Source organism: Varanus komodoensis, unplaced genomic scaffold (assembly GCF_004798865.1).
Source record: "Varanus komodoensis strain SLA01 unplaced genomic scaffold, ASM479886v1 scaffold1, whole genome shotgun sequence".
Classification (NCBI taxonomy): Eukaryota; Metazoa; Chordata; class Lepidosauria; order Squamata; family Varanidae; genus Varanus; species Varanus komodoensis.
The window spans coordinates 18,671,264-18,687,307 of NW_025335268.1; the positions used below are offsets into that span (position 1 = coordinate 18,671,264).

Consider the following 16,044-nt stretch of genomic DNA (forward strand, 5'->3'; position numbering starts at 1 on the left):
TCCAGACTATGGAATACACTCCCCAGAGAGGTTTGCCTGGTGCCGACTCTCTACTCTTTCCAGCGCCAGATAAATACCTTTTTATTTAACCACCATTTTAATAATTAATATCATTAATTTTATACAGTCACATTTTCATTTCCTTTTCTTTCTTTTTCTTTAGTTATGAAAAGATATATTTTTATTTTGTTTTACTATTGAATGTTTTAATGATATTTATATTATTATATTGTTCTTTATATTATTTTTAACTTCTGTAAGCAGTCCTGAGGCTTGTTGCAAAGGACAGCATAGAAATGTTTTAACTGAATTAAATTAAACAGCATCTGGCTTTTCTTAAGAGTGGAGCATCCTTGCAAAGTTTGTCTGTAGAACAAGGTTTGTCGTCTGTAGAACAGCATCATGTTGCTGCAGAACATTACTATCATCATACTTTGGATGAGGTCGATGTTTGAGTGTTTGGAATTAAAAATTAGCATTAGAAAAGTTAGAAAACCCCGAGCCAGAATTTCGCGCTTTTCATCATAGGGAAGGCAACGTTCAATGGGCTTCAGGTTAAATTTCCTCAGGCGGGAGATGTGCGTGCTGGCAACGGCAGTGGTGAGATCAGACCTTGGCTTGCGCAGTGTGCCTTTGCCACGCTTGTCGCTGCAGTGATTGCAGAGCAAGCCCCCCGCTGATGCCTGCGCCGTGGAAGAGAGGCCGCTGCGGGGGCCTCCTTCGCCGTCTCAAAGGGAAATAGGGGCACGGTGACCCTGGCGGGACCGGAGCATTTCCGTGCCACACCTGGGAGAGCCACCTAGCGGAGGCGCCGCTGCTGCAGCCGCGCCTCGTCCGCCTCCGGAGGGGACAGCCGCGGAGACCGGCCGCCGCGACTGCGGGCTCTCCTGGAGGACCCGAGCATCCTGCCCCGCCGCGGCCGCCTCCAAAGCAGGCTCCGCCCGGCAGCACCAGCAGCAGCGGCAGCCGGGGAAGAAGCCCAGCCGGGCTCAGGGAGGAGGAGCGGCAGCTGACGAGCGAGAGGCGCCCCGCAGCCCCGGAGCGGGGCTGCCGCTTCCAGGCGCCGCGGGCATCAGCAGCGCGCCGGGCCGGGCGGCAGGTGGAGCGCGAAGGCTCCCGCGCGCTTCCCACGGGCCGGCACTGGGGCCAAGCCGCCAGGCCGCTATAGAAAAGGGTGGGGAGAGGCGGCGCCGGCGCCCCGGTGCCTCCATCTTCTTGTGCAGGGAAGGGCCGGGCCGGGCCCCGGCTGCGGGGCGGCGGCGGCGGCGGTGGCGGCGGATGCTGGAAGGAAGGATGCCTGCAAAGTGAGCTCATCCAATTCCACCTGCGGAAGCGCCGGAGAAGGCCCAGATGCAAAGCAAAGGCAGTAACCAGGGCGACGGCCCAGCGGCACAGCAGCGCCAGCCTTCCTCCTCCTCCTCCTCCTCCACCTCCTCGACCCCCTCGCCAATGGCACCGATTGGGGCCGAAGGGGGCAATGGGCGCCACGTGTCCCCCGAAGGAGCTTTGGGCCGGAACGCGCAGCAGCAGCTGCAGGAAGAGATGGAGAAACTGCGGGAGGAGAACGAGACCCTCAAGGTGAGCGGAAGGAAAGGGGGGCGAGGAAGAAAGCGGGTGTGGCCCAGCCAGGGGCGGGCAGGAGGAGGCCTTTTCTCTCCCGGAAGAGCAAAGGATCCCGCTTTTGGACCCAAGCATCGTAAGAGGGATCATGGCCCCTGCCCTGACGTTAAGGAAAGGATCCTCTAACCAGGAAAGAAAACCAACTGCTCAGAGAGAGTTGGCTGCTGATAGCAAAGAAATACAGTTAGTTCAATAAATATATGAGCAAATGAAATAGCCCATTTGGCTTCATAGAGGAGAAGCCTCTCTTGTGGCAGCCTTCAAGCCGAGGAACACATGCATCTGGTAAGCTGGGCCATCTGGATGAGGCTGCCCGGATGAACTAGTCAGGGTCATTTCGGACAAGATAATACCGCTGTGGTGAACAAAGCATGTACACTGCCATATAGGGCCAGCCCAGTGATCGCTCTGTTCCATGCTGAATTCACACGTTGACTCCTGAAATTACAGAACATACATGATGAACATGCTGTACAATTACAAGGTCCTGTTTTTTGTCTGGTTTCCAAAGGAGTCCTGTTTTGATTTTATACATTCCTTTTCAACAGGTTGGAATATGATATAAAAAGTAGGCTTACTATAAATTCATTAAGTTCATTCTTTTCAGAGCTTAATGCTTTCCTTCGACAATGTTTTTAATCTGAAATGTAAAAAGACTGTGCTCAGATCTGTTTAAAAATCAAAGCATATTTTACATTTAGTGATCTTATATTCAAGAATTACATATCTTCATTTGTCATCATTCAGTTGACTAGCTGAATGTGATGATGAGAAAGTGTAGCACATCAGTTGTGTCCCCAGATAGACCAAGTAAGTTGTATCACACACAACTGGTGGGGAAACCCTTAGATTTCCTCATTAAATACCTACCATCTTATCTGTGATTTTATCAAGGATTACCTTTTGGTATACATGCAGGGCATAGAGACATTTCTGTTTGTTCCTCCTTTCCTTCTGACTCCTTTCCTATGGTGTATTTCCCCCTTTTCCTTCTGACTCAATGACAGAATGAGATAGATGAGCTGAGGACTGAGATGGATGAGATGAGAGACAGCTTCTTTGAAGAGGATGCTTGCCAGCTACAGGAGATGCGGCATGAGCTGGAGAGAGCCAACAAGAATTGCAGGATCCTCCAGTATCGTCTTCGAAAGGCAGAACGCAAGAGGCTCCGCTATGCCCAAACTGGGGAAGTAGATGGAGAACTTTTGCGTAGTTTGGAGCAGGACTTGAAGGTACCAGAGGGTCATAAATTGGCAAAGAGCTGGGAGTCTGATGAGAGGAAATAACTGTGAGGCTGTGAAAACACTCTGTGCCCTGGTATGTCAATGGGAAATAGAGGTGGCTTGATAGACATAAGGCTTTTAGAACAGGAATTTGATGCCCCAACCTGCATTCCTCCAGAAGTTTTGGACCACCCCATCACCCCAGCCAGCATGGCCGTTGATCTGGAATGGGAGGGGTAATATCTGGAGCTCACCAAGTTGGGGAAGGCTGCTATCAAAACTCACTTTTCAGGTAGTTCTGATTGAAATATTTAGGTCTTTCTAGAGGAGCAAGTGCTCAGGTACTCCATGCTGAACTGCTTGGGTAATGGTTTTCATGGACCTCAGTGTAACACTGTCCAAGGTTCTGCAGAATTTGTCTATAGAACAGAAACAGTTTCAGCCTTGTTGCTGAACTTTCTGGGACTTATCCGAAATTTCTTTTCTAGTCTAGAAGTGCAAAAAAGTAGATAATGTGTAACTGGATCTTTTGATATGGAAAACATACCATTATAGCAAAGTAATCATGATATAGGAGAACAGATTTACACCTCTAACATGAGTTGGCATTCTCTCTCTCTGTTTTGTTGCAGTTTTTGATTTAAATCAAATCTGTATCACCAAAGTTTGTGTCTATCTTCTGGGTGGGTGGGCATAATGAGAGATTTTGCAGTGATTCTGTCATACAGCTAAATAATCTTGATTATCAGTGCTTAATAGACATTTGTATTTCCTGTTAAAGTGAATGAATGATTCACTGCTGTTTCTGGTAAATAATAGGTTTCTGGGTTGCTTCCAGTCATTTTTTTCTCTGAGCTGCTGACATTAGGGAAAGCTACTTTAAAGCCAGAGCCCTATGCATACATATTTACTTAGAAGTAAATGCTACTGATGTGTGGCTTACTTTTCAGAATGTAAATATAATAGCATGTTTAAACAATGTTAGAATTGCTAGCTGGGTGTTAATCAATAGCTGTCTGGTACAAAAATCAGATGAAGTTGGATATTATAAATCCTTTTGCAGCAGTGCAACTAATTTAACACTGGTTATACCAAATTTACATAAAGATGGTGAATAATTTATTGAGATATCTGGTATTTGTTTTTCCATTTTACAGTGCTGCAGCAATAGTTTTGTTATCTGCTTTCTTAGATTTTTATCATATTTTCTCTTGAACTATCAGAATAGGTTATACCATACTGAAAAGAAACATATTGGAGTAAAAATTAGACTGTTCATTGATGAAAAAATCAGTTGTAATTGTGCGCATGCAGATTTGAGAGGAATCCATGGAATTTGCTCTTGAGTAAAGAAGCATGGAAAGAAGCAGCAGAGTCACCTGCCCTTTAAGCAACTGCTTGTTCATTAGGATTAAGGGCACAGTCTTATGCATGCATCTTATGCTGGCTGGAAAATGTAGAGAGCTGTAGAACTTTTTCTGTCTGAAAATGCATGGACTTGCGCCCTAAATTTAAATAAATGCATTTTCATAAAGTCTCTGCATTTGTAATAAATGTGTATATTGACGACATATTTTTAAAATTAAATAAACGGAAGCCTCTTCCCAATCGATAGGTGATGCCGTCATAAATATTTTACAGTAATGTATCAGAATCAAATCAACTTAAATAATAAATATGTATTTAAAGAATGATACTGTTAGATATTGTTACAGCGATTTTCCCCCTGACAGAAATGTCCAGTCCAGCTCTTGGCTGGATTGTGTCTAGAATAGTGGTCAGAGAGTTGATCGAAGACTAGGCATCTCTGCCTTGTAATTATTGAGTCTCACTAGTGCTAAGATTCATCCTGCCTTGAAATTATTAGGAGTAAACTGGAATGCATAAAGTGAATGGTAATCTTGCTTTCACTTTTTAAAAATCTGTGGGAAAACAATTTACTTAGATAGAATTGATTCAAACTATGAGTCAGACTATGGTATGGTTTGGTTCAGTTTTAAAGTCGGAAGTACTGTTCCATTCAGGTTGCAAAGGATGTTTCAGTGAGACTTCACCATGAATTGGAAAATGTGGAAGAAAAACGCACCACCACAGAAGATGAAAATGAAAAATTAAGGCAGCAGCTAATAGAAGTGGAGATTGCTAAGCAGGCTCTGCAGAATGAATTTGACAAGATGAAAGAGGTTAGTGCTTATTATTTACTGTGGAGGAATTGAAGGTGATTGTAAGTGTTTATTCCACCATGCTAAACTTCATAACAGTTGAAATAGCGCTCCGTTTACTTAATGGAGCAGGATGTCCAAGACTTGCAGTACCAAAACCCACTCAAGTATGCAGGAGCGCACCATTGTTCAAGAAGGCCATGTTGGTCCAGAAAGGCTCAGCTGGAAGAGGAAGCTACATACTCCTTCCTGCCAAGAAGGATCCAGAGGCTGGTCAGAATGTTGTGGAGTCAGTCAGTCAGTCAGTCAGTCAGTCACATGGGGAAGCAGTCAGCAGTTCCCAATAAGATTTTGCTCCATCAAAATGTACATTAGATAGATAAAGAGCAGTGACTGGTGAGGCTGAGGATAATCAGGAGATCCACCCACTGATATTTCATTATGTTCTCTGCTGAGTTTTTGACTGGCCACCATTCAGAATGTTGACATGCCTCTTCCCATCACCTGCAGTTTAGGTGTAGTCTGCTATATGGACAACCATGCCTTTGTCTAGAAGTTTCCAAGACCAAGTTTGCACACTAGCAGCAATGTTAACAAACCATGGGTTGTTGAAAATGCAGTGGAGCAAAGTGTGTATGCTGGTCCCCACTTCCCCAAAGAGTTTGACAAAATTTCTAGAGACCTTGGGTTGATATCACAGCAGATAGGAACAAGCATGCCAATTCACTCCACAGCATTTTCAACAACCCTGTGGGCTATTGATGATGTGCAGACTGGGTAAAATTGAAGGCCATCCCTAAGTCCACTGAAATAGAAATATTCTGGCTAAGTTGATGATTGGCCACTTATGTCGCTCTGTTTTCAGCAGCAACATAATATTCAAAGGCAACTTCAATATGATACATTTTATTTTTTAGAAAGTTAATGATAAGTGGTTATATGAATGTTAGCAGTTTCTATAAAAACTATTAGTTCATTTCATACTAAAAGTGCCTTCTAACTTTTGTTTTAAATTCAGAATTTAAAACTTCCAAATTTTGTTTTAAATTCACTTTTTACTAACTAAATCTTTTTTGTTTTTTTTACGAAAAGCTTGCTTTTTACTAACTTACGCATCAAACAGAGGAGAGAGGCTATAACTTGTCATAAAATGTTTTCAGAGGACCGACACTCAACACTTAAAAAGCTGCTGGGGACATGGGGAAACACAAACATTGCATTTCTCAGCTGTAGATACAGAATGGTAGCAAATAGCAATGACTAAAGGTTATCTTAGTTGCTCCTTGTCTGTAGTGAAGCAGAATGTATAATAATAACTTCTAAATAAGGTATTTCACTCTTTCCCTTCACATAAATTCTATGAAACAGCAACTTGGAATGATTAAAGTGCTTATAAAATTGACTTAATTAATTTGCATTGCATACATATTTAGTAAAATATTTTAAACATCTAATTTTCCTTTGATAGCAGTCCCTGAAAAGAAGAGGAAGCAAAGACCTGCAGAAATCAGAAAAAAAGCAACAGACACCCACTGAAGTGAGCACAAATACTTCTGTTTCAGCATGCTACAGTCCAGTAAACTGTGGCCATGTTGGCTAAGGATCCATGACTCCAAGCCTTTCCTTAGTCAACAATGTAAAACAAATGGTATTTTTCTGGATGATTTACCTTAAGTGCTCTAAATCTGAATGTGCTTATTAATTATAGAGGAGTTCTTAGCATCTGTGTTTCTAACTTCTAGTGCTTGGGACTATACTTAAATGACTGCTACATAAATCACAACAGATTGCTACTGTTGATGCACTATTTTGAAAAGATGTCAGAGATCATATTTCTATAATACTGATTCCCTTTCTGTAGATAATAGTAGGAATCAGAGTATCAGCTATTCTGATTGGCCAGTTGCAGGACTACATATGTGTATCATACACTGTAAGTTGTGATTGATGGGACAGTCAGTGGAAAACTCAGTTTTGCTTCTGTTGTGGCCCTTGGTAGAAGAACTGAGCACTAGGCTTTTTTGTTCAAATGTGTTGAGTTGGCTTTGGGGTATCATGAATCAGGACAGTAGCCTTTATAGTGTGCCTGATCCTGAATTACCTGTAGATTTGGTGGCAGATTCTGTTTTTATTGTACTGCATGGATGTTTGGCATTTGAAATATGGTTTAAAAGAAATCTTGCTTCCATTTAAATTAAAGGAATAATCTCATTGAGGCCATTATTCTACTTGTTGGTCTTCTCTTTTGTTAGATTGCAAGAGTGTCCTTATTATATGCAAACTTCTGTTGAATATTCTTTCTTTTTTTATAAAGGAAGACAATGAAGATTTGAAATGCCAGTTACAGTTTGCAAAAGAGGAGGCTGCCCTGATGAGGAAAAAGTTGGCCAAAATAGACAAGGAAAAGGACAGATTTGAACATGACCTGCAAAAATATAGGTCATTTTATGGTGATCTAGATAGTCCTTTGCCAAAAGGAGAAGCTGGAGGCCCACCTACCACAAGAGAGGCAGAACTCAAGCTTCGTCTAAGATTAGTAGAGGAAGAAGCCAATATTTTGGGACGGAAAATAGTAGAACTGGAAGTAGAAAACAGAGGGCTGAAAGCAGAGCTTGATGACTTACGAGGAGATGATTTCTCTGGGGCAGCCAATCCCCTCATGGGAGAGCAGAATGAATCTCTTTCAGAGTTACGACAACATCTGCAGTTAGTTGAGGATGAAACAGAACTGTTGAGAAGAAACTTGGCTGATGTAGAGGAACAAAACAAGCGCATCACAGCAGAGCTGAACAAATATAAATACAAGACTGGGGCTCATGACAGCTCAAGGCACCACGACAGTGTCAAAACTGAAGCACTGCAAGAAGAACTCAAAGCTGCACGCATGCAGATCAATGAACTCAGTGGTAAAGTCATGCAACTTCAATATGAGAACAGAGTCTTGATGTCCAACATGCAGCGCTATGATCTGGCCTCTCATCTGGGGATCCGAGGCAGTCCTAGAGACAGCGATGCTGAAAGTGATGCAGGGAAAAAAGAAAGTGATGATGATTCTCGTCCTCCACATCGCAAAAGAGAAGGCCCTATTGGTGGGGAAAGTGACTCAGAGGAGGTCCGTAACATCCGTTGCTTGACTCCAACTAGAACTTTCTATCCAACACCTGCAGGATGGCAGAAAAGCTTTACAGATCGGCAGCAAATGAAGGACATCCGCTGTGAAGCAGAACGCTTAGCCAAGACAATAGATCGCCTGATTTCAGACACAAGCACCATAATAACAGAGGCAAGAATTTATGTAGCAAATGGAGACCTGTTTGCACTTATGGATGATGAAGATGACGGCAGTAGGATACGAGAGCATGAACTGCTTTATCGGATAAATGCCCAGATGAAGGCATTTAGGAAAGAGCTCCAGGCCTTTATTGACAGACTAGAAGTTCCAAAGTCTTCAGAGGATCGAAGTACAGATGAACCTTTGTCAGTGAGTCAGGTAGACATTTACTTATTAAGCCGTAAAGGTAGAAAAATGTGGATATTTGATCTACATTTCCTTATACACATAAATGGCACATCTTTTACATTTTTGTGGCTTAACATAAAATCGTATGCATAGTAGTTTGCAGCCTAATTGCAATATTGGGTTTCAGGGGCATCACAGAGTCGGTTTTTGGGGTTAGCCTGACTGGCACTTGTTGAGGCCCACACCTCTGCTCGTTGCTAAGAGATCCCTGCTGGTTTCCTCATCGGCAACTTTACCATCAGCTTGCTTCTCTTACGTTTCTCTCTGGCTAAATGGAGGCAAATGAATGCAGATGCCAGTGGGCTGATTGCCAGCTCTCTTTCTGGTGAACAAGCATGCTGTGGGGGTGAGGAGCAACAGCGGCAGCTGACAGCAAGGAGAAGCTGGACCTAGAGTGAGGGTGGGCACTGAGGATATCTTGTCTGAGAGCCCTCCTCAATTAGAGCCAGCACAGAAGGAAAATGTCACTGTTTAAGGGAAAATAACCTTTTATTATTAAGCAATACAGACATATCTGGACATGTATGGGTTGGTGTAAATTGGTGTCCTGTAACAGGAGGGGGTTGGAGCCGATGGCCTTCATGGCCCCTTCCGACTCTACTATTGCATGATTCTGTGATAAATAAGGAAATGACTCAGCCAAAGCTTTATCCTGGGGGAGTGAATAGTGGGCAGTTCCACTACTGCTGCTGCTTCATGTCTTGTTAAAGTCAAACTGTGGCCCCTGTTAAAATAGGAAAGATCGGTTAGAGGTTGAGCGACTTGCATGATAAAATCAAGAAAATAAAATAGCAGACATAATTGCAGGCAATAGAAAACTTTGCTGCATACTCACATATTATTGTTGATTGATTTGCCATTAACAAGCAAAAGCATCTTTTCAATTTACAACATAACATTGAAAACAACAGCAGAAAATAATGCAGTCTCTGTAAAAACTGACTTGAGTGTATGGATACATTCCAAATATCTGGATAATTATAAACTGAAACAAGGAATGTTTTGTTTATGTGAAATGATATCGTATGAAGATACATGCGAGATGGATACGAAATATTTAATTAGTAATTCTTAGGACAGCTCTTAACACTATTCTCCTGTCTTTAAAAGCACAGCCTGTGACATGTCGAGGTTGTGCACTGAAACTATTCCAAATTCCTAGCCTTACCTGTTGAAAGAATCCAGTGAAATTAAATAGGCAACTTAGAATAAGCTAAAGGAAGAATGTCTTCACAAAGCACATAGTTAACTCATTTCTGCCAGAGGATGTGATGATGATGGCTTATGTGGCTTTTTAAAATTACTCAGCTTTATGGAGGACAGAATGTCTCTCTACTGTGATAGTCAAGTTGAACATTCATATTTAGAGGCAATATACCTCAGAGTACAAATGCTGAGGACAAATACCTGTAGACAGCTGTTGCTTCAGTGCCTTTGTGGAAATTCTAAAACAGATTGGTCTGACTCAGTGGAGAGGCTGTTCTGTATCTTTATTGCATGCATTGTGTCCTAACAACTGATTACAAGAGGCACCTTACATTATACTGTGCTCTCAGATAATTGAACAATACTAAATGAACAGGGTTTCTACTCACCTGATGCAACTATAAACATAGTCTTGTAAGCTTGTGTAGGGTGTTTTGTGAGATCTTTGCATGGACATTCTTGAAATTGGTCCCTGCTGTGAGTGTAAATTACTGCGGAGCTATCTTTGCAGCTGAAGTTTCTTCTTCTGGGCAGTAAGAAGTAAGGAAAAAAACCTGTTCATTCACTGTTGTTTGTATGCCATTGTGGGCAGCATGCCCCCTAAAAAAGGTTGCTCTGCATGGGTCAGCCTACTGGGGTTTTGAGGGAGAGACATACTTCCCAGTTCCCCAGACTTCCCCAGCGTAGTGGCAAGACCAGGTTGGAAAAGGATGGGGTATCATCAGTACTATAGCTAGATCCCAGAGCATTAGGGACCTAGCTCTGAATTTCCAACCAGCAACATGCAGGTGGACTTCTATGATATTTCATATTCCTTGAAATGTGGTGAACTTACTAAATCTTAATGTCCTATTGAGGTCAGTTTTTACTTTGGTTGTATCAAAGCTTCATGCATCGTTTATACCTAAAGATTGCTTTTTAAAATTAGGGCTTGTTCATGTAGTCACCTTATGTGTGGTGTGGCAAAGTAAATTGCACTTATAATTTGTAAGGTGAGGAAACCACAGGAATGTCCCATTTTCAGTCTTTCTCTCAAAATATGCTAGAAAATCATGGGAATTGTATGTAGGCAAATTCAGATTTATGTATGCATATAGAGGCTGCCAATTCAGGCCAAATGTAGCACCGAATCAACAGGTTTTCAACTGCCATTTGTTTAATCAGCCCACAGCTGTATGTTTAATAAAGAGATTGTAAAAATGATTTCTTCTAACATTAAGGTCAGAGGTGCAGTGAATATAAGGCTGTTTAGCTACTACAAATTAAGTGAATGAAAACACAGAATGAAATCACACAGGCTGGAAAAATGGTAAAGTCATGACAACATCTTCTTATTACAATTTTGAGTTATTTCAGACCCAAGGAAATAAAGCTTTTTATAAGTGAATTTCTACGTATCTGTAATTAAACATTTGTTTCTAAGATGAAAGCAGTAACAACATTATGACTTCTTTGAGAACCTGATCCACTGAATATAATCAGACCTGACATACAAAGTCTTTTCAAGGTGGTACTCCGTATGTGGATTTTTTTTTCTCAAGAAATGCTAATGTTGCTGTTTCATTAATATGGAATTATCTTTGTATTTACCTTCCCAGATGTTCCAGCCTATCATTTTACTTATTCTCATCCTTGTCTTATTTTCATCCCTTTCTTATGCAACAATATTTAAACTTGTCTTCCTGTTCACACTGTTCTTTGTGCTGTAGACCGTTTTCATCATTTTACCATTCATTGTAGTATTATTTTCAGTTTGCTTTATTTTGTCCATCCTCCCAAGATAAAAAGTGCAAGAGCTATAGTTTCTGTAGGAATCACTGCTGTAAAAACACTGAAGACTACCCATTTGAAAGAAAAGAAACCAGCATTACTTAAATGCGAAATACAGATCACAGAAGAAGCAAACACAAAAATCTTCTGCAATCCAATCAGTATTGTGCTCATCAAAAAAGCAGGTGAGTGACAAACAGAATTTGCTATTTTTATATTAACTTTGCCAGAAATGTTGGGATAAAAATGATGGTTTAAAACTTGTTCTAATAGGTTTTTACTGAACTTAAATCAAAATCAAGAATAGTAGAAATATTGCATGCCCTCTCAGACCCCCCCTCCAGATTGTTTATATCGCTCACTAAAATCCACTGCTGTTGTGTTGTGCAATACACACACACTTAAGTGTACATACTCCTATTTATTTATTTGTTTGTTTAAAACTTTTTTATGCCGCCCACATCGCAACGAAGCCTTGGGGCGGCTCACAACAGAAACAAAATACATAAATAAATAACAATATAACAATAAAAAATTATTTAAAAACCTCCGGTGCATCTCGGCTAAAAATTTTAAAATCCTATAAATACAAATAATTTAACAATTAAAATAAGTTTTAAATAAAAAGGTCTTAGCCTGGCGCCGAAAAACAAATAACGACGGCGCCAGGCGGACCTCTCTGGGGAGCACATTCCATAGATGGGGCGCCATCGCAGAGAAAGCCCTCCTCCGGATACTCACCCTCCTAATATCATTCACAGAGGGTTCCCGGAGAAGGGCATCTGTTGCTGATCTCAAGGGGCGGGAGGGCATATATTTATGATCTGACCTCTATATTTGTATAGACAAGAGAGAGTGATGTTGCTCAGAATTGGCACTGTGAATTAAAAAGAATTCTTCAAGCTGTTTGCTTGACTTCTGTGTCTGACACTTGATAAATATGGAGAACTTCTACTGAAAATCCTTTGACAGTTGAACATATAGCTCCCAAGTCCAGAATCAGTCTTTTGGCACATTGAATGGCTTAATATCATGATTGCTTGCAGGGTAGTGATGTCAGCGTATGAAATGTCAGCAACGTGGTATGAAATGTCATGGATAAATGTCAGAATAGTATGAATAATGATGGAGATCTGGCCTTTATTGACCAAAGCTATGATGAAATAGAAAATCTAAGCAAAGAAAGACCCCTCTGTCAGCCTATAATTTATCATATACTCTTTTGTATGGCTTACGCCTCCTTTCCATATCTCATTTATGCCTCTAGCCATTCTTCCTTTGTTCCAGAACTTTTACTGCAATAGCAGTGCATTGCGAGCCAGTGTGGTGTGGTAGTTAGTATGTTGGAGGGGGAACCTGGGAGACCCAGGTGGTAGCCTCCACTTGGCCACGAGCCTTCCTGGGTAGCTTTGGGCTGGTCACTCACTCTCAGCCTTGCCTACTTCACAGGGTTGTTCTGAGGATAAAAGTGGCATAGATGAGAACTCTGCAAGTTGCCTGGGTTCCTCACTAAAGGAAAGAAAATTGAATACAGACGCACTGGTTTAGAGCAAGAAAGAACAACTTATTTTACTGACCATCACACATGATTCATTTGCAATTTAGCATATTTGTATACTTATGATTAAGCTTATAGAATCTAGAATGCTCTGAATCTTACGGAGCAAGTGTATGCATATTAACTCAAATGTAAACCCCACTCTGTTTAGTGGAAGTTACTCAAAATATAAATGCACCAGTTTGTAACAGGGAATTTGTGTTGCAGTCCTTTGAGAGGAAGGGTGAAAAGCTCAAACACAAGGTTGGGACAACCTCAGAAGGCAGCAGATGCAGGATTCCTGCTCAAATCAATAGCTACTAGCAGAAGGCAAGATGAAATTCAAGCATGACAAAGGCCTTGCATGCCCCCCATGAATATAATACCAGCATCCCCTAGCAGCAGAAATTCTTACTGGATTTGACTGCGGTGTATGTCTACAGTAAACACAGGAGCTATCCTTCTCTCATATGGTTTATACATAGAAACCTTAATGCAACACAATTTTTGTGAGTAGAACCTTTGCCTTAAAAAGCAATGTATTTTTTCCAAAAGAGAAAATGGGATTTTTTCCCCTTAGGAGTTGTTTTTCCTTTTTATTTCCTTTAAATTTCCATTTTTCCATGGGAGGGAAGGTTTTGGGGCTTCACATCATTAGTCCTGAGTTTGTGTGTGTGAAAGACAGATTCCCTTCACAAATAGATTTGTACCTTGAGACTTACAGTTTGTATCATGGACCTGTTTAATGTTATTAAAAGCATAAACAACTGTGCAGAATTTGACCCTGGAAAGTTTAGGCTTCTTTATTCTTTTTTAACATATAGCACACCTATAAGTTCTCTGTGGTAGCTTTTAACATAGAACCTGCTGGCCATACCCCAGAGTGTACACGGACACTTTCTGATACTGCACACCGATAACTGATGTAGGTTACTGCAGCTAATAGCATTGAAAAAAATCATCTGTTCAAGTAGGGATTACGGTACACTACACCTCTTTGGAGAAAGATTGTGTACACTCAAAATAATGTATTTTGAGCTGGGAATTTTATAGCTTCCTTATGTCTGCAGAAAAAGTTCAAAGATTTAGCTATGAACACCTCTTTATGCTCATTTAACACCTCTTTTTTAACAGTGCTGGTAGATTGTGATGTGCTATTTTTACCAAACCTGAAAACTTCACTGACCAGTAACAAGTGAAGCTGCTATAACGAGAGAGTTGCTTATCCCCTAGAAGTGGTCCCAATCAACTCTCTGGCCCAGCTGAAGTTTTCTAAGGCAGTGCCATGCAGAGTGTGCTTCAGTGGTTGAAATGGGGTGTAACTAAGGAATGTGTGACCATGGCTAGATCAGACATATATAGCCACAGGTTCAGTTGGCACACTAGCCTCAGCCGTATCAATGCACTTCAGGACGATGCTGAGACCCAGGCACCCAGCTTCAGGGAGGAGTCTGAGCATATATCCATTTTGTGAGTCTGAGACTTCAGGAGGAACATAACCCCATCAAGCACAGGTTGAATCTTTGAAAAAACATGTCCGTCTTGTCTAGATAGAGCTCGTAATTTGTTTGCCTTCATACTATCTTTTACTGACATGCGACATCAATTTAAAATCATGGCAGCTTCCTTGGATTTAGATGGCAAGGAGAAAAAGAGCTGGGCGTCATCAGCTTGGTGGTGGTACTGAACTTCAGGCTCTGAATAATCTTTCCCAGTGGTTTGATGTGCATGCTAAGTAGCATGGGGAATATGAGGGAACCTGGAATGACACCACGGACCCAACAGCCACAGGACTGAAGTGGAATCCCTCAGCAGCCCCTTTTGAGATCGTCTTTCCAAGAAGAACCTCCATATGACAGTACTGCATAGCTCCATTCAGTCCCTCTCATGCTTCAGAAGGAGATCATAGGTGATGGCAACAAAAGCCACTGCAAGGCGTAGATCATCCACCAAGATAACCAGAGCTGCCTCTGTCCCATAATCAGGCCTGAAGCTAATCCAATTCATAGAACAGAGAAGCCACCACATGTTCCAGCACATTGCCCAAGAATGGATGGTTGGAGACCTTGGTCATACATTTTTTTGTCATGAGCCCAGTTTTCCCCATCTTGCCCTTAGTACCAAAACAGTCCCTTTGCTGTACAGATCTTTTTTGGCACTTCAAAACTACAAGACAAAGTAACTCTAAAAGCTCTTTAATAAGCTGGAAGATAAGTCTCTGTGCATGTCAAAAATGATAGTTGAACCCAAACTAGGGACTTCTCCCCAGAACCTTTCCCCTTCAGTAACTCTGTGGCCTCCACTCTCAGGGTGTCTCCCACGGGTGTAGAACCAGTGGGTAAGACCTACACAAGCAGCTCCTGATGCCTCATCATAGAGTCTTGGACTGGGCAAGACTATGGCTCTTCCTCCTCTCTTTCTTTGACTCCTTTCTCTTCCAAAACATTCCCAAGGTCTAGGACCATGCGGGCAGTGACCTTGAGGATGCTTCAGTGGCTTGGGGGCCCAGATCTTTCATCTCTACTTCCTTAAGGTTTCCTTCCTCTTCTTCAGCATCCCAGTTCTGATGGCCTTGGGATGCATGCCAAGAGTGACAGCTTCACTCACTGCGTTTGGCATCCCTCTTTGAGATGTGTATGACATTGCCATTTACCCAGACTCTGCAGGGAGCCATTCTGTAGAAACCAAGGTAGTAATCCCAAAATTTAATCCCAAGAGTCCCTGCAGAATAAAGCAATTGCCTGAATAGTTGTGAAGCAGAGGGAAACACCATGCAGGGCACATGGTGAATAATTGTGTTAATAATCATGTGAGGGAAAGTCAAGCTGGCCCCAGTCCTACAGTCTCTTAAAGCTGCATGAAGGGATTAAACATCACTGGAGGGAAAGTCTCAGAGCTCTTTCGTTTTCTGCAAAATCATTTCAAAACATTAGCATGACGGTGAGAGTGCAGCTGCCCCATCCATGTGCACTGAAGGGCACATGTGTGGAGGGGACCGGCTCGCTC

The 16,044-nt window shown here is 41.9% G+C and overlaps 1 protein-coding gene across 1 annotated transcript; it reads left to right on the forward strand.

Annotated features, from left to right (window-relative positions):
* Positions 1-1,335: 1,335 nt before the first annotated feature.
* Positions 1,336-11,440, forward strand: LOC123032477 (protein SOGA3-like). The gene is made up of 6 exons (XM_044448376.1): positions 1,336-1,578; positions 2,628-2,852; positions 4,868-5,026; positions 6,474-6,542; positions 7,320-8,495; positions 11,330-11,440. Exons 1-6 carry the CDS (start codon positions 1,351-1,353, stop codon positions 11,438-11,440), a joined length of 1,968 nt encoding a protein of 655 aa, XP_044304311.1. The 5' UTR covers positions 1,336-1,350.
* Positions 11,441-16,044: the final 4,604 nt, after the last annotated feature.